The sequence below is a fragment of the Engraulis encrasicolus genome, unplaced genomic scaffold, assembly GCF_034702125.1.
Source record: "Engraulis encrasicolus isolate BLACKSEA-1 unplaced genomic scaffold, IST_EnEncr_1.0 scaffold_160_np1212, whole genome shotgun sequence".
In the NCBI taxonomy this organism is placed as follows: domain Eukaryota; kingdom Metazoa; phylum Chordata; class Actinopteri; order Clupeiformes; family Engraulidae; genus Engraulis; species Engraulis encrasicolus.
Window position 1 is genome coordinate 54,181 of NW_026945131.1, and position 19,110 is coordinate 73,290.

At 40.5% G+C, this 19,110-nt stretch overlaps 1 protein-coding gene across 1 annotated transcript in view; it reads left to right on the forward strand.

Moving 5' to 3' along the window:
* Positions 1–9,400: 9,400 nt before the first annotated feature.
* LOC134442436 (uncharacterized) overlaps positions 9,401–19,110 on the forward strand; it is a gene marked incomplete at its 3' end in the record, with an annotated part of 34,544 nt that continues 24,834 nt past the window's right edge. Inside the window, exons 1-3 of the mRNA XM_063192606.1 lie at positions 9,401–9,414; positions 13,234–13,246; positions 16,923–17,049. Of these exons, the coding sequence (XP_063048676.1) occupies positions 9,401–9,414; positions 13,234–13,246; positions 16,923–17,049 (154 nt within the window). The remainder of the gene's footprint in view (positions 9,415–13,233; positions 13,247–16,922; positions 17,050–19,110) is intronic.

Sequence of the window (19,110 nt, forward strand, 5' to 3'; positions counted from 1 at the left end):
TTTAGAGGAAGAGCTGTATGCGCTGCGGGTCGCCTGTCAACTAATTACGGTTCCATGTCGTGGAGCGTTATGCAATGCAAACGCCCCTCTATCCGAGCACAAACATCTGTGTCAAAAACTGCCTGCCGACTTCTAAATCGTCATTTCCGCGAGTCTCTGACGAACCAAAATAAAGTTGCCTCCCATTGTCCAAACGCAAAACAATGCCGAAAATTGAATGCCCCTCAATCTCACAATGCAATCAGTCTTGCCGGTTTGGTAACATATCATATGGCCTACGTTTTGGCTTGCACGCATTCGCTCCGGTCCAAAATGCCAACTCTGCCGCCTTGTGGCCGTTTTGGCTTGCACGCATTCGCTCCGGTCCAAAATGCCAACTCTGCTGCCTTGTGGACACAGGAAGGAACAATTGAAGGAATGCGTTTCAGACGGACGGACGGACGGACGGACGGACGGACGGACGGACGGACGGACGGACGGACGGACAGACAGACCCTCTTATAGAGATGCTGGGACGCATCTAAAAATGGACCAAAATCCCTGGTAGGACATGTGCCAACATAGGTAACCCTAAAGCAACCGACTGGGGTCATTTATGACCCCGGGCACATATTTTCATACACCATTCCGGCAATTTTCATCAGAAAAACTTGTCCTTCTAGGAGTTTGTCAATACATATGTTGTGCATGTTGTGAATGATTTTTGTGAGATTTGGACCATCTGTGTAGGATTTATAATCGAAACACCTCTGGGGTAATTTATGACCCCGAGAGGATCCATGAGATACTCAACATTATAATGTCCATTGTTGTTGTAATTTTCAAACTCTGATTTTTGTATTTTGTGTCTTTGGGCAGACCTAAAATATTCACAATATAAACATTTAAATGTTTAAAAAATAATATATTATATAAATAAATAGGGCACCCCTGCGATAGCCAACGAAGAATACTGTATTGTAAGGGCACCCAGGTAGCATTTCCTCTGTTATTGCTCCATATTTGTTGATATCATGGCACGGTGGTCCTAGACACATGATGAGAATATGAAATGGAAGTCATCCTGATGAACAAAGAGGGAGGAAACAAGTCATCAGTGTAGAAATCAATGGCGTTTTTAGAATTTTCCTTATTTTATGGCTATACAAAGGCTGAAGCATCAGTTGAATCATTTCTTTGCTCTAATATATGTGGAAGATACCTTTTCACAGCAACAATGTCCAGAAAAAGTTTCAGTGAAATTTTGAGTGTGCATAATGTTATATGTTTGAGACATGGTTTTGTCTATGTAAATTTCCATATTCTCTGATCTTGTGATTTCATGAACCCAGAAATGTTGAGTACCCTAAAGTTTTATTGCAGAAATGTCATCTATGGGCCTAATGGATAGAATTTAGCTTGGTTTCTCAAAGTTTCACTTTGAGCAATTTCCATAATTAGCATAAATATACTATATTATTATGGTGAGACTACTACAAGTGAATAGGCTAAAAAATTTAAATGATAGATATCACCATGAAACTTTCTCAGTTGATTACTGATGATGAGAGAAGAAAAAAATGTATTAGATGTTTTTTGTATTTTGATGTTTACGCAAATGAGGGCATACATCATATTTAGCATTTACGTATGTAAGTTTGACTATTTTTTAGCAAAACAATGAAATGTTCAAATTCACATTTTTTTGCTTTAGATGAGGGACAAGTATGTGCAAGATGTAAATAAATTTGAATGAACCCCAAAAAATAATTTATATAGTGGTATTTCTATATAAACTCCTTGGGGTAATACAGTAAATGACCCCGCTTGGTCAGATTAGTCGCAAAAACAGGCCGGTCGCTTGAGGGTTAACAACCAATCAAAGTGCCTGGTGTCAATTTTTGTTCATAAATGGCACTGTATTGACTATTAACCCTCTCGGCGCCACAGGTTTTTGCCCAAAACTGATGATTTTGACATGTTATATTCAAAAGGCTGTGGCTTAACATGGGTAATAGATAGAGCCTGACAATTAATGAGACAAATATTGAGGATGACCCAAAGTTTATTTTGGGAGTAAATTATCCCATCTAATTTGCATATTATGACGTCATATGGTGTCGGCCATTTTGAATTTATAATGAGTTATTGGATATTTTTGCATATTTTCAAAATATTTTTAATAATTTATCTAATTTAATTTATAAAACTTCCCCAGACACCTTCACTATTATGTTCTGTGAATACATTTTGGTCTAGAAAGCAATAAATTGTACACTAAAAGTGTAATTTGTAACTAATATAGTGCAACAATGTAGAATAGTGACAAACACAAGTGAATGGACGGTTGCCGTTTTGCCTGTAGGGACTGGTCTATGAAGGTGACAAGTTATTTTTTAGTGCATGGACACCCTTCACAGCAATGCCCAGCATACAGATTCTATCCACACTAGGGGTATTATGTGCATTTTGTCCATTTGTGTGTCTTTGAACCAAGTACAGCAGGCCTACAGTAGCCTACAGTAGGCCTGTCAGCGTACACCCTGAAGGACTCTGGGTATGGGCTACAGTTCTAAAACCTTTTGCAAATATCTGTTCAAACCAAGTGTTACATTTACTTAGCCTAGAAATCTAGACGCCCCTAGCGACCGCAAATTGAATTTGCTCCCGGGGGCAGTCTAGCGGACCCCGGTCGTTTTGCGAGGCTGAAAGTTATCCGATGACAGGGCCAATCAAATCGCGAGGGGGGCCGGGCTACTTAGTAAACAGGAAACTTTCTAAGAAGAAGCATGGTGTCCGTCCGTGCTACGTATAGCACGAAAGTGCACTTAATTTAAAAAGCCTGGATGATAATACATTTCGTGTCTGACATGGATTGATGTAATAATACACCATGAACATATCGGACACAAATAGATCACAACACAATACCATTTGATCATTCGATGTTTTAAACTAGCTCGGTAAGCTAAATTGAGCATTTTACAGGACCAAGTCACACGCTATTATCAGACCACTACTGTAGGTGTAGAATGAAATTGCTGCCCCAATTTCTAATAAGTACACATGCCATTAAAAACGAGACATTTGNGAGCTTTCAAAGTCTTTGAGTAGCTTACTAAATGGATGGGAATGGCATAGTCTACCAAGCTAGTGGCTAGCTAACCTGTCGTCAATAACACAGAGCTAGGTATCCAGTCTTAATATAACCATTTAACAAGCCCCAAATGGCTCAACATTTCGCTGGTTGATCAAGGAGGGCCATGTGGTTGAAAACGAGGCATTTTTGAACTGTATAAGTGAAAACACGATTTATTATGACACTTGTTTGTGGCTGTGGCCATCACATGCATTCACTGCTACGACGGCTCGAATTTGCCACTCCACCTACAAAGGGGCCCTCGCTGGCTAGCTAACCTGTCGCCAATAACACAGAGCTAGGTATCCAGCCTTGTATTATATGCCTGCCCCAAATTCTAATAAGATCCATGTCATTAAAAACGAGACATTTGGGAGCTTTGAAAGTCTGTGAGTCGCTTACTAAATAGATGGGAATGACACCTAGAGTCTACCGAGCTAGCGGCTAGCCAATCTGTCGTCAATTACACAGAGCTAATATCCAGCTGTGTATTAGTTATGGGTATACAGCTAGCTAACACCGAACATGCTATGTTGACAACAATCATAAATATAACTATTTAACAAGCCCCAAATTGCTCAACATTTCGCTGGATGATCAAGAAGGGCCGTGTGGTTGAAAACGAGGCATTTTTGAACTATGTAAGTGAAAACACGATTTATTAGGAAACTTGTTTGTGGCTGTGGTGATCACACGCATTCACTGCTACGACGGCTTGGAGTTGCCGCTTCACAAGACAGCTGTGACGTTACACAGAAGTGTGTGGGGATTGGTTGTTTGCCATCCAATTGCGTGGCGTTGAGTGCTGAAGCAACCGTTTATCCCGCCCACACTGCTGCCCAGCCCTCCTAGACCCTGGTACAGCTTTTTGCTGTACGGGTCTGGCTCGCTAGGCTAACATTTACTGATATACAAATAAGTGATATAAGGAAAGTGTGTGTGTGTGTGTGTGTGTGTGTTGGGGGGGGGGTTGGTTACCTAGCCTATATCGCCCATGTCTTTCTGATGCACCAAAACCCCAGCTGGTATCACACTTTTTTGTTGCAAATAGACTCAGTCAGGTCGCAATTGGACATAATTATTACTATTATTATATCATTAGAATAGCATTGCTATTTATTTAGACCTGCAGTCGGCAGGAACAGTGTCGAGTAGCGTGAACTATGCTTCCGTTTTGCACCGAGTAGAATGCGCACGAGACCTCTGTGTCTCGGGCGCATACTCCTCTCACTCCATCCCCCACTGTTGGCAGGAATATGCGCACTTCTTTTGTCTTCATTTACTTTTCTACTTAGTATACAAGCTCTTCTACAAACATCCTGACCACTGTCACCCTCCAGATGATGAATATTGACTCTGTAACAGGCAAATTACGACGCGTTGCATCATTCCCCTGTCGTTGCAATGAACGTCGCCAGCATAGCGACAATAGCCTACAAAGCAGCATGAAATTACCTCGCATCTCGATCGGAAAAAACCTTCCCTTCCTCAATATACAAGTCTCCTGCAGAAACGAACACTTCTATTGTGTACTTACAAGTGAATGAATGAAGGGTTTTCTTGTTACAGTCCCCATGATCGACGAATAGGCTGTCGATAGTTTCCCTCAGGCAACAGTAACATGGGAAGTATAACGCGGCAGAAAATACACTCCTGTTTGCATATTACCTCATTTAGGGGCGAAATATATGATGAATACATATGTACAATCATGACAAGTTACCATTTGAGTGCATTTGGTCGTTTATTCAGTAGAATTATCCACGTAATGTCACTACAAGGCTGCTTCCGTCTTTTGCGTTGTTCCACAGGGGAGAAGTTACTTCCGCAATGTCCGAGGTTTGTAGTTTTGTAGTTTTCTTAAACAAAATACCATATAAGGCGTCCCAATGTGTTTAGAACTGAAGTACTACATGTCTGCCACCCAATGGAGTGGAAGTTGAACTACATTTGATATCCTATTTAAAAAAAACGGCCGTTGTAATCAATACGGCATCTCGTCGACAAAAGTCGCCTGTGGCGCCCAGAGGGTTAATGATAAGGGGGCTAATAATTTTGTCCTTGCCATTTTTACACTTTTTTGTTTAAACTCATTGTGAAAATGGAAAAGTCCAAATTTAACTCATTGGATACTATCTCCAAGGTGTATTCGTTTCCAGACTAACATACATTTATTAATAATGATCATTCTCAATGTTCAATGAAGAGATATGTCTAATTTCAGGAGGGGGGCTAGTAATATCGTCCTCAACTGTATGTGTTGCCCTCTCACCTCCTTGGACATGCACAGTGGGCAAAGAAAATAAAAGTATTTGTGTGTGTGTGTGTGTGTATGTGTGTGTGTGTGTGTGTGTGTGTGTGTGTGTGTGTGTGTGTGGTGTGTGTGTGTGTGTGTGTGTGTGTGTGTGTTGTGTGTGTGTGTGTGTGTGTTTGTATGTGTGTGTGTGTGTGTGTGTGTGTGTGTGTGTGTGTGTGTGTGTTTGTTTCAGGCTGTTTAGGTGTAAGCTGACAAGAAAGAGTTGTCCTCTTCTGGCCTCAGTCCTGTCCTCTCCCTCATCACGGCTCAAATATCTGTACCTTTATCAAAATGGCCTGAGAGCCTCAGATGTTGAGCAGCTCCGTGCTCTGGAGGAAGACGCCAACTGTAGACTGCGGACACTAGGGTGAGTAAATCTAATCAATATATACAAAGTACTAAAACTACTGCTATGGAAGGGTGTGTGTGTGTTTGCGTGTGTGTGTGTGTGTGTGTGTGTGTGTGTGTGTGTGTGTGTGTGTGTGTGTGTGTGTGTGTGTGTGTGTGTGTTTGTGTTTGTGTGTGTGTGTGTGTGTGTTTGTGTGTGTGTGCGTGCGTGCGTGCGTGCGTGCGCGTGTGTGTGTGTGTGTGTGTGTGTGTGTGTGTGTGTGTGTGTGTGTGTGTGTGTGTGTGTGTGTGTGTGTGTGTGTGTGTGTGTTCTGCTGATAGTGGTATATGTAATGATTTCATTTTCTCCTCCATCCTGCAGGTGGGAGGACTACTACTCTAGCAGCTGAGCAGCAGCGAGGGGCACTGATATGACGCCAGAACACACACACACACACACAAACACACACACACACACACACACACACACACACACACACACACACACACACACACACACACACACACACACACACACACACACACACACACACACACACACACACACACACACACACACACACACGGGTAAAACACTCACACACGGGTAAAACACACACACACGGGCAACACACACACACACACACACACACACACACACACACCACACACACACACACACACACACACACACACACACACACACCACACACACACACACACACACACACACACACGGGCAACACACACACGTGGGTAAAACAAACACACACACACACACACACACACACACACACACACACACACACACACACACACACACACACACACACACACACACACACACACACACACACACACACACACACACACACACACACACACACACACACACACACCATTCCATAGCAGTAGTTGCAGTACTGTGTATATATTGAACAGATCTAAATACCTTTGTTTGATTATGTTGACGTTTATTTGAAATATTAATGATGCCTATGGTAATATTTTTATATGAATAGTAATCATGCCTATGTAAACATTTAACCCTCCTTTTACCCTCAAAATTTGGAACATCCATGATCATTGGGGTCAATTTGACCCCAACCACTTAAATGTTTACAAAATCAGTAGAAAACAACACTTTGGCACATGTTTATGTCTCAGTTGTTCGATGTTGCTCTGATGGTGACATACAAAGTTTTTAAAATATATCCTAGCACCCTCAGACATAGCCCACAAACCAAAAAAACTTAATTCATGACTAGGCGAAAATTAGAAAAAATAGCAATACATTGTCATTAATTGGTGTAAAAACATATGGACAAATATTTTTGAAATTTTAGTTGCTCCATATACTCCCTAAATATGAATTTATTTTACTTATAACATTTGAAAAGAAAAAACAAATTTGATTATCAAGGATATTATCTATGTATTACCATATTGGTTAATTTTACCCTAAACGAAATAGACATTTTCCCAAACATTCAGAAGGTTTTTAAGTCCAACATTCATTTTCCTTGAAAGTTTGAATGCGTATTAATAACACAAGTATAATAGTTAGGTAAGAACATGGGATACATTGCCAAACAAGAGTTTCGGGAACATCATAGAAAATCATTGTTATCTACATTATTTCTACGCTTGAATTAGTGTGAAGGAAAAAAGCACAAGGAGCATAAAAAGTATAAACAAAAATGAGCATGTATTCCTTGTAGACATTACATGTTTTTGGTAGTGGGGTAATGGTTGAAGGAACAGGGCTAGCAACTTGTATGTTTACTTCTATTCACTATGTATGCCCACTGGAGAACTTGTGATATAGACGTCAATATGTATGACAAAAGTTACAGCTGTTGCTGTTCCTGCCTTCTCTAAGTCAGGTTGCAGCAGTTTATAACCAATGCTGCAATTACCATTATATCGCTCAACATAGCAACCAACCTTGAGACCGCGTCCATCTAAAGAAGTACATCGACTTGTCACCATCAGAACAGTCCATTTCAATATTCAGATCACAATCAAAAAGCTTCTCTTCAAATATACCATCACTTATAATTATGTATGCTGAGCACAGAACAGCATGCACAGCAATGCTGACTATATTTGACCCATCTTATGCTAGCGTGTGTGTGTAGTAGGAGGGAGCAAAAGTAGCTCCCAGGGTACAAGGCTGAGGGGGTAGAGGGGGTTGCTGTGGTGGTTGCCATGATGGTACTATAGGTACAACAAGGTTCAGTTGGTGGATTTTGTCGAAATGTCAATGCTCTAGTAGACATCACTGTCCAAAATGTTGCCGTGAATTTAGAGAGGGTTTTAGGCCTCCCCCATGTCATTAGTATATTTTACTTATCAGAGGCCAAACAAAAGCAAAATGTTCAGAAGAAACATGGCTAAATAGCTTATTTTCATGTATTTCATATTATCTAAACATATTTTAACATTTATTTGCGAAATATAGATGTTCCATTTATGTTTTATACACTAGAAACAATTGGGGTGAAATTCACCCCGAGGAACACGGATGTAACCAAAATGTGTACAACACTTAGGGAAAAAATGTTTGTTGACATTTCACTTTTTTCACATTTATCCCATGTATTTAGGAAAAGGCATCAATGATGAAGCAGAATAAATATTCTTCTTCATGAATTTTTCAGATGTTAAACACTGAACGCGGTTAAACAGACCACAAGGATAAAAGGAGGGTTAAATGCCAATACTAATGATGATGACTATGTTAATATTTAGGCCTACATGTAAATATTAATGATGCAAATGTTAACATTTCTGAATGCAATACTGATGATTATGTAAACATTATAAAGATATGATTTGAAACCTCATGGTGATGAAATAAAGGACTTTACTAATATACTGCCGTGCGTGTTTGCGTGTGCCTGTGTGTGTCGGAAGAGGGAGAGGGAGGGGGAGAGTAGTGCGGTGTATTTCTGTCCAGAATAAAAGAAACGCGTGATAACACTGATTTTGATGTCATGAATAATAACAGCTATTTGTGTGTGTGTGTGTGTGTGTGTGTGTGTGTGTGTGTGTGTGTGTGTGTGTGTGTGCGTGTGCGTGTGCGTGTGTGCGTGTGTGTGTGTGTGTGTGTGTGTGTGTGTGTGTGTGTGTGTGTGTGTGTCGGTTTCTGGGGTTACGGGGACAAATTTCCTGAAAAGTCCAAGAGCAAGGAGGACTAGGTGAGCTATGAGGACAGCTGTCCTTTTTATGAGGACAGCTGTTGCTGTCCTCATAAAAATGAGCATTATAAAGTGATTTTTCAGCATGTTATAGCTACCAAAACGTGTTTTTCTCCAAAGACCTGTTAAATATAAAGTCCAAAATACAATGTTGTTTTAAAAAAATGTTTCTCAAATCACGTTTTAATACTAAAAAAAGGCTTTTTATCAAAAGTCTTGCTATACCAAAAAAACGGACATATTGTGTATGCCTGTGTGTCCGCCACTGCCCCCTTTCGATGGTAGGTGGTCCTGCACAGTAGCATACACAGGCGCGGGAAATTATACACAGGCGCGGGAAATTATACACAGGCGCGGGAATTTAATGCATATTGCAACGTCATTGGCTGAATAGGAGGAAGTACCTAAGCTTACACTTGCAGCGACACGCCCCGACCTTGGATCCGTGGAGAAGACATGGCGGAGATCGGGTAAGTTGCGTAGAGCTCTAGCTGTTCTATTCCATCAAATTGCATGCATTTATTTTACTTAGCCTACGGTCTCTGCTGTTGGATACAGTGATGCGGTTTAAATGCATATTTAACGTTGCAACTTATAGACCTACATTTACTGGAGTTTAACCCTATCGCGCCGGATGCATCATATATGTCTCATCAAATTCAAAGCCCTCTCCACGCTGACACAAAAAAAAATCGATCTGAAAAACATCCTGCGTGTCATTTCCAAACGTCCTGCAGTACGCGGAAACCGCCACAAGAGAGCAGCGGTCGACAACAAGTTGACCACAGCTCGGCGAAAAACAGGAAAATGGGGTAGAAGCGGTTTCCCTGACCAACGCTGAGATTTCGTCAAATTGCATAAGGTTTGTGTACAAATTTCCGAAATATAACTCTACATCCTTTAATTTGAACACTTGCTTTGTGCAATTAAGCAAGGAAGAGTTTATATTTTTACACCGTGTTGCAGAGAGATCGTGCTAAAACTGATGAGACATATAAGCACCATCCGGCGGTGGCAGGAAGTCAGCCATCAATGCATTTGCTCCATAGGGAAACTTACAAAGCACACCACGACGATCGTTTAACAAAACACACAAGTTGTTTTACTTCAAGACAAAGATATTGCCTTAAGAAACAGGTTTTACTTGCAATTTTGAAAATGTAATGCAAAATGTTGANATTATGATCTCGTAAAAAATGCATTGAAGTGAATGGAGAAATGGTACAATTGTAGTAATGGACCCATATATTCAAATTACACATCAAAAATGAATAATGATCTATATTACACTCATAAATAGGTTGTTAAGCATTCGATCAGCTATGTTTTTACATAGATTTTAAAAAATTACCCAACCAGGCTGTGGGAAATGTAAAATATGGTCCTGCTAAAACAAGGATAGGCTTAAAAAAATGGCAGGATCTCACTAAATATTTAAAGATAATCCTCAAATTAAATTGTCTGACAACTTTTTTAAATTAAAAAAAGTTGTAAATGCATTAAAAGTCATTTTTCAATGGTCATGAAATTGGAATTTTCATTCGTTAAAAGCCTGATGCATCATATATGATGCATTAAATATCTCAGCGACCTTAACAAAATTTTGATTTTTTTTTTTTACATTTCTTATAAGGGACCAATATTGAAGCAAATTCCAAAAAATTAGAATTTTCTCTCATTGCTTTCATGGTTCAGGTTTCACAGGGTTAACAACAGTTATCATGGTATGTCCAAATGCACAGAGAAGTTGCCTCAAACTTTTTCTTTTGGCTGCATGTTAGTGATGAAGTTATCAAATGTCATATTTATACTGCGATGTCCGATATGCAAACTTAATGAAAAGTCCAGGATGTCATGCGTTGATCATTATCTAAATCCTGCCATCCATTGTATAGGCGTTGTTACCCAAACTGCCTCGTTCAAAGGACATGGCATATTTAGCCTACATATTCCTGGCAACATTAAGGCAACGAATATGGAACAACTCGGTATGACATGTAAACGTGGGGTCTACAGGTATTATCATTAATCCATCTACTATACTGCAAAGACAACGTTGAAATTGTGTCGATTGTATTGTGTATTGTGGTGGCAATGTGTAACGTGGTTAGGTATCAGTCATAGCAAAACCTATGTTGGATGGAAGGGGGGTGACGATGAATACTCAACATTTCCTCGAATATATTTCAGATACTAGCGTTTTTTGAATGCATTGTCCGACAGTCGAAATGCGTCGCTTGTTTAGAGGTGGTCCTCTGTGTCTAGATGTTGGACATGGCATGTTATGTTACGTCTTTTGCTAATCAACATGCCTTTCAAGTGTGGCGTCTGCTAGCACTATAAACACCATGCTAGCTAATGGCTGGATGCGCACAGTGGGTGAGTAGAAGCGAAAACGTATGGACTACGTCTGAAGAGAAATACTGTTTTTGCAAGGGATGTTTAAGTAGTCATGGCGCTATTAAATGAGGAGAAACAAGGTGATGGTGCTTTTCTCGTGTAAGGGAACGCGGATGGGCACGGAACGATTATTAGTTGTGAATCTTCCCCCCACCGGTTATATTTAATCAACGGACTGGATTTCTGTTATTGTTACCAACGGCGATAGTTCGTAATGCCCATCACTTCAATAAAATTACGTTTTGGCCACTCGCTGCGTTTCAAACATCTGGAGTAACTAGTGAGACTAATATAAGGGAGTAACTTGTGGCAGCTAGCCAGACAGCTATCGAGACACACCACCACCAAGTAGCTAACAGGCTTGCGCTAACTACCATCCATGGTGTGAAGTAACAACTTAATGAAGCCGGACGCTACGTGACTCAGGCATTAAAGGCAAGTCATACGTTTAACCAATTAGTTACTTTATTGTGTGTCGCTTAGCCCATTGGCAATTTAAACACGCCTGGTGTGTTGTCAAAGAGCTGGCTGCTGGCCGAGCTGTAGGGAGTTTGTCCATACATCGGACCCTCCAAGCATCTCCAAAATCGCCGAATGCAAAAGGCATGTCAGAGCAGTACTTGGAAACCCAGAAGCAGACCAGGACAAAAAATGGCAATCAGAGTGAGGTTTATTTCAGGGCAAGAAGATGGTGGGGTGAGGCAAAAAACAATGTTCAGGACAAGCACAGTTCAGGGTATCAGTGGGCAAAAAATGAAAAGCAGGTCTTCACAAAAATATTCACGTGGCAAAAAGTCAAAAACACAGGAAGGTCACGGTGGCAAAATGTTCAGAAAATCCATAAATCAAAAATAGGCACAAGTGGCAAAAACTCCAAGACAGTTAGAACAGTTCAAAATCAAAATGCAATACTCCTGTGGCAAAAAACTCCAGAACAGTCAAAATGGTTCAAAAATCAAGATGCGAGGCACACATGGCAAAAACTCAAAGCTCAGTTCCCAACAGTAGTCCAATGCAAAGCACATGTGGCAAAAATTCAAAAGTTCAAAAAAAGAAGAATTTTCAAAAGCAGTCCAAAAACTCACGTGGCACTTGATCAGGATCAGGGCATGACAAGAATGTTTCACATACAACCAGAAAACAAACAAACTTGCAATGAGCAGAGTCCCAGGTCAGGATTTAAAGCCGAGGGTGATTAGGAGAGTTGACACAGGTGAAGCTGAAAACAGGCTGGTGATAGGTTGTTGGAAGAGTGGTGGAAGTTCAGCGCCTGGGCCACCAGAGGGCATGGTCACAAGGAAACCATGGAGTGGAAAGTGCAGGGCTACCACTGCTTACAGTCAGGACTGGAGCGTGACAAGGCATTCTTTATGAAACCACATAAACTGCACACAACGTTCTTTTTGTCTGCGTGGTGCTGCCAACTGCAACGTGAAACGCAACTGCAAAGGAATCCGTACTTGCATTATTCCTTTTTGTATCCCCAAATATTCACCACCTAGATAGCTTTATTTCCGGCGTTCTGTTTTACCTCGCCACACAAAGTTTCCTGGCGTTTGCGAGCGATTTGCAAATTACTTATGTTTGTTTTTAATGGCACTTATTATAGACACGTGAGCACGACAATGTCAACGGACCAAACCTCCCCCTTTATTGTTTTGGAAGTTATATTTGATGCCATCAATAGCCAACTTCCTAGTCGTTAGACAACAGGAGGGCCACATGCGCAGTCTGGGAGATTGGATCAGACCCAGAGCGCGGCCGAAGAGTGGCAGCAGGGGCGGAGCTAACCATCTTGGGGCCCTAGGTGAAACATGAACACACAGCACACCCCCCCCCTGTCATTGTATAGACATGAAATTTTGTGTTTTTTATGTGTACTATTTCAGTGTTTTGTCTCACGTAGGCCTAGGTATCTCTGATTGCTTTTCCTATTAACCCTTTTAATGCCAATGTTATTTGGTGAAAATGCTCGATTTGGGCATCACATATTCAACAGGCTGTGGCTGGACAGTGGTAACAGATAGAGCCTAACTGTAAATTACAAAAATGTTGAGGAAGACCCAAAGTTTATTTTGGGAGTAAATATGCATACCTAATTAGAATATTATGACGTCACATGGGCGGCCATTTTGAAGTTTTAATTAGTAATGGAAAATACTGATAATTTTCAATAGATTTTCAATAGATTATTGAATTTATTTAGAAATATGTGGCATCCCATTACTGTCATGTTGTGCACATACATTATGGTCAAGTAAAAAAGTAGTTTTAAGCCTAATATATAGTAAATATTGTAACTAATATTGTAATAATAATAACATAGCAAGAAACTGAATAACTGGGAGGTTGTTGCCTGGAGTGCCAAAAGTGTTTGTATCTACCTGTGACTTTTTAGTCTGTGAAAACCTTTCTCAGACAGGGTAAGCACACATATTCAGTACACACATATGCCTATATAGCCTATTTTACTACACCTGTGACCTATATAGCCTACTGTAGGCTATTTGGATAAGGCGCAGGGACAGTGACCTCTGTATGCATAGGATCATCCTGGATGATCATCAGCATAGCTCAGTGAATGAATGTTACAGATTGTCACTTACATTTCACAGAACTAATGGGCACAGTGTCAAGATAATGGGCATAAAACAGGCCTAATTTGTATCATGAGGTGTACCCTCCAGAAATCAGTTTCAGGAAAAGGGGTGGAGAGGCGGAGCAAATCAGCACCACCTCTCCTGTTATCTCAGCTCTATTGACTTATAAACTGCTTCTATTCATTTTGGTATCGTAGGCTACCGTTTGGCATACCGAGATGGGTGGAAAATACACACAGCCCAATTAGGCTGACGTTATCACGTTATAGTATACGTTATAAGTAACACCTAAAGTTGACCGCCTGAAGGCGATCAGAAGCGGCACCCTCCCCCCTCACGCATAGCGCAGCGCTTTCCTCTCCAGTCTCTCCGGTTCCGCCCCCTCTTCTGTTTTAGTGACTAGACAAACTCTAATAAAGACAGTCCAACCACGGTGACCAACGCAGTTTTCAACAAGTCTAAAATATTCGTGTTATAGGGAAGCCTATGCGTCTTCATTTCGCCGTGCGCGACGGTGGAAAAAAACGCAGATATTTCCCCAAGCCATGTATCGAATTTCTATGGGATATACAACGTCTAACAGGATAATCCATTCTTTTTTGTAGCAGTGGTTTTACTTACTGTCTTTCATAGAGGGAAATGACGTACTTTATCTTTATTATGTTTTAGCTTTTTCGCCTACTCCAGCTCAGGGGAAGATGCATGTCAAAGTTCACCACCAAGTGAAATATAGCCTATTTTTATAAACACATGATGACTGCAATCAGTTTAGGGGCGACATATGGCATTGCATTGCATAAAACGCATGACAAGATAGGCTACTTGGTGGTTGCCTGTGCTATTTTAGAGGTTTATTCAGTGAAATTACGCATATCGACCTGTGGGTTTGGATGGCAATAAACGCTTCTCGCATGTTCTAAGGAAATCCCCCGTAACCATTTACAAATCGCCAAGCAAACACATTCTCACAACCCCGCAAATGTTCATTAGTTTGTGTTCAGGATCATAATGTTTCCTAGGTAGGCTACACCGTGTTTCTGTGTTTGACAGGGGAGGTCCCAAACAGCCGATTGATCGTCTGTGTTGCAATCTCAGCAGCAACATCTTTTTTCTTATAATAATGGCTGCAATTACTTGAGGGGCGAAATACGCAATTGCATTGCACACAAAACATCATGACAAGTTGTCGTCGGGGGGGCAGGCCTAGGCTTGCTTCAGATTTATTCAGTGAATGAAACCAGTCGCATGGGTTCAGCTCGCTTGGAACAGGGCTTCGCCTTCGCGTCGCGTGTGTTCAAATGGGAACTCCCATACGTAATGAAGTCTCCAAACAAACCACTTCTCTCAATCCCGAAACTTTCCATTGAGTTGTGGTTAGGATCATTTATGTTTGTAAGACTGTTTATGTATGGAAGACTGACGCCACGTTTCTTTGTGTTTGGCAAGGGGATCTATTTCACTCCCTATTCGAATTGGCTGTTCTTCTCTGTAGCCACGGCTAAGCTAGCAATAGGAGACGCATTGCCTAAGGTCATATTATAAATGTCTACACATATACAATCAACTTGTGGGAAAATATAATGTCACTACACATAAACCACCAAGACAAATTGCATTTGGAATGTATTTGGGCTTGAATTAGAGGAAATTATGTGCACAATCTCACAACGCCGATCCTCCTTTGTTTTGAAATAGTGACTTGCAACGCACTTACGCGTCTGGGTTTTTAGATGGAAATTACTCGAAAAAAATGCACTAAGAGGGTCGAAATTCTTAGAAAGGATTGAAGTACCACATGTCTGCCACCCAGTGGAAAGGAGTATGGACAAGATTTTACACTCTATTCGACGTGACAGCCCACCTAATTCAATACCGCGACCTGTCACAATTTTGCGACGACGGCATTAAAAGGGTTAAGATCAGCCTACTTGTGTGTGTGTCTTGTATTAAGACTAGTTTGGATTTCTAATGTTTGCATTTCTGCAATAATTATTGTCACATTATAAAAAATATAGCAAATATGTAGCCTACAGTGTGAAAGATAAGTTATATTGGCGAATACATTTCTAATTTGAAGGATAGAAGCAAATATCCAAGGTTCCATGTTCAAATTTTGATTATGATTGGTCCATGAAAACTTGTCTATATAAATAATGACGAATTTCCTTAATTTGCACAAATGAGAATCGATAAGGCATCAAATAGTGTAGAAGAATCAATAAGGGAATCGGAATCGGAAAATTCTTATCAATTCCCAACCCTACTGTCGCCCCGCAGAGGCAGATAAGCAACCCATCACAGCGACAATAAACTGAATTGTAGATGTGGTTATATGTTATACTTGCTTCAGTGTGCATTATTTTACTTTAAGTAAACCACTATTGCAATATATGTAGACTACAGAAATATGCAGGCCTATTTGGGCCTATGTGATTTTGATTTTTTTTCCTGACATCTGACATAAAAGTTAATTATGATATAGTATTAAATAAATGAACAAAATGTATATATAATCAACATATAATATATTATATATTTTTTTTTTATTTATATATAATTTATATTTAATTTTATTATGAATAACATTTCATATATTGGTTGCACATACAGTATCAGTTATCGGCCTCTCATTCCCATAAATATCGGTATTAGTATCGGCCCTGAAAAACCTATATCGGTCGGCCCCTAGTTCAAACATCTAAAACTGCAGTCTTCTATTTCACAGAACAATCAAGCTGTCATGACCGTGGATGGATGGATGGATGCAGCGCAAGGGATGGAGCCAGCCCCCCTTTACAAAAACCCTTCTTAAACACAATGGTGAAGCTTTAAATCCAGCAACATACAACAATAGATAGAAGTATAAAACAAAGTTATTTCATATATGAATAGAATCAGGCTGCTGTACTTATAACGGCAACTGCAATGAACACAATCCTGAATATTTGTTTTTCTTTTTTCTTTAAACAAACTTACAGATTGACAATGAGAAAATCGAAAGACGAAGACGAGGACGAATCAATCCAGTGCAAGATGCACAATTGTGGATCAATGCACACAGAGATAAATCGGGTTTTGAAGTAAAATTCATCAATTCCTGGAAAGGTAGGTGGAATCACCGGATTAAAAGGTGGGGTTGCAGGTATGACCTCAGGGTGGGGGGACTCCCCCAGGATTCTTAGGTTCTACATATGTTGCATACCAATATGTGACCTTGCTTCCTCCACTTGTGCTTGTGGCCTCACAATTTGCTGATGCCCCGCCTCCGCGGAGAAACAATTGTCACTGTCAGCCTAGCCACAACAATTTTTGGGGGGCTATTCTACATTCACCATCCCGTTTGCAAATGAGAAACTGACTTTACAATTGAGCTTTTGCGAGATATTGAAATATAGTGCTGTTGTCAGTGATGTCATCACGACTTTTTACTTCCTGGTATGAGGCCACAAGCTAGGGGTGGGCGGTATGGCCTAAAACTTATACCCCGGTAAAAGTTCAGCCACCAGGCGTCTGTTTCTCTGTGATAAGGGTCCATGGTCGTTGCAAAGTGCTTTACGTGGCTGAGCTCCTGCTGCACCCGCTCACGGATTTCCTCATGCAGTCGAGGCATTTTGACTTCCGCAAAATATTCGCAAAATATTTGCGGCTGGAGATTTTGTAGTGTTGATCGAGCGTCTTATCTTTAAAGTCTGGAAGGGTACCATGTCTTTGCATAGATGCATGGTGATAGATTGGCTAATGTCAATCCACCGCTGGCTTTTCCTATCAAACGGCGGACCTTTGGCAAATGCCTGAGCGATAGACTGTTATTTTTGTGTAGTCTTACTTGTTGCGCCCGAGGGCTGCCCTCTCTTTTCGCCAATATCACGTTGTCTGCTTTGACTCTCTTCATATTCCGTAACATGTCTAGTCCGGAGGTGGTAAAACAAATTACTAGTGTTACCTTGTCTTGTCTACCTTGTACCTGGCACCCTGCATATCTTGCAGATGACGTTTCCTTGTTTAGTGTCCGAGACTTTAAAGCCAAACCAATGCCAAACTACTGATGTTGCGCCAACTTTTTTAACTAACTCCTCTGCTGCTTGCATGTCTTCTGTATCCGCCGCCATAGTTGTTGTTGTTGTTGTCCTTCTTCTTCCTCTTCGATGCAGCCGAGTGGAAGTTCAAAACTTTGCGTTACTGCCATCTACAGTATAGGATGCAACAAGTATATTGCGATAGACGGTATGGCAAAAAATCTCTACCGTATAAGGTATTCTACCGTGGATACTGCACACCCCTACCACAAGCACAAGTGGAGAACGCAAGGTCACATATTGGTACGCACCCACAGACTCATATAGGGCCTTAGAACCCAGAGGGAGTCCCCACCGTGATGTCATAATAGTAAGATGGTTAACCTTCAACCCCACCTTTAAAGGTGCACTGTGTAGGATGGTGGCCAGAGTAGGTATTGCAACTAGAATGCTCATTGAAACAGAGTTGCCTATTGCCAAATTTGATCTTTCCATGAACAGTTACTAAATAATAAACTAAAATTTAATAGTCTAACAAAATACAGTAAGGGTTGCAGCTGAAAATGTCTATTTTTGGACATTCAAAAAGCGGACATGGAAAAGATCCCCTTTTTCATGAATGAGAAGTGCAATTTTCCCAGTCATAATGAATACTTAGAAAATGATGGTGGTGTTAATTGTTTATGAAAAAGGTTTTTGTTGGCAGCATGATTTCTGGAAATAAACTGCTGAAGTTTTTACACAGGCGCACCTTTAATTATGATTGAAAATGCATCAGAAAAGGCAGTGATGTATTCAATGTGTTTTAACCCTCCTGTTACCCTCAAATTTTAGAACATCCGTGATCCTTGGGGTCAATTTGACCCCAACCACTTAAATGTCTACAAAATCAGTATGAAACAACACTTTGGCACATGTTTATGTCTCAGATATGTATTATTGCTCTGTTGGTGACATAAAAAGTCCTTTCAATATATCCTTGCACCCCCACACATAGCCCACACACCAAAAAACTTAATCCATGACTAGGCGAAAATTAGAAAAAATTGCAATAAAATGTCATTAATTGGTCTAAAAACAGATGGACACATATTATTTTAATGTTATTGGCTCCATATACTCCTTAAATATGAATTTCTATAACTTATAA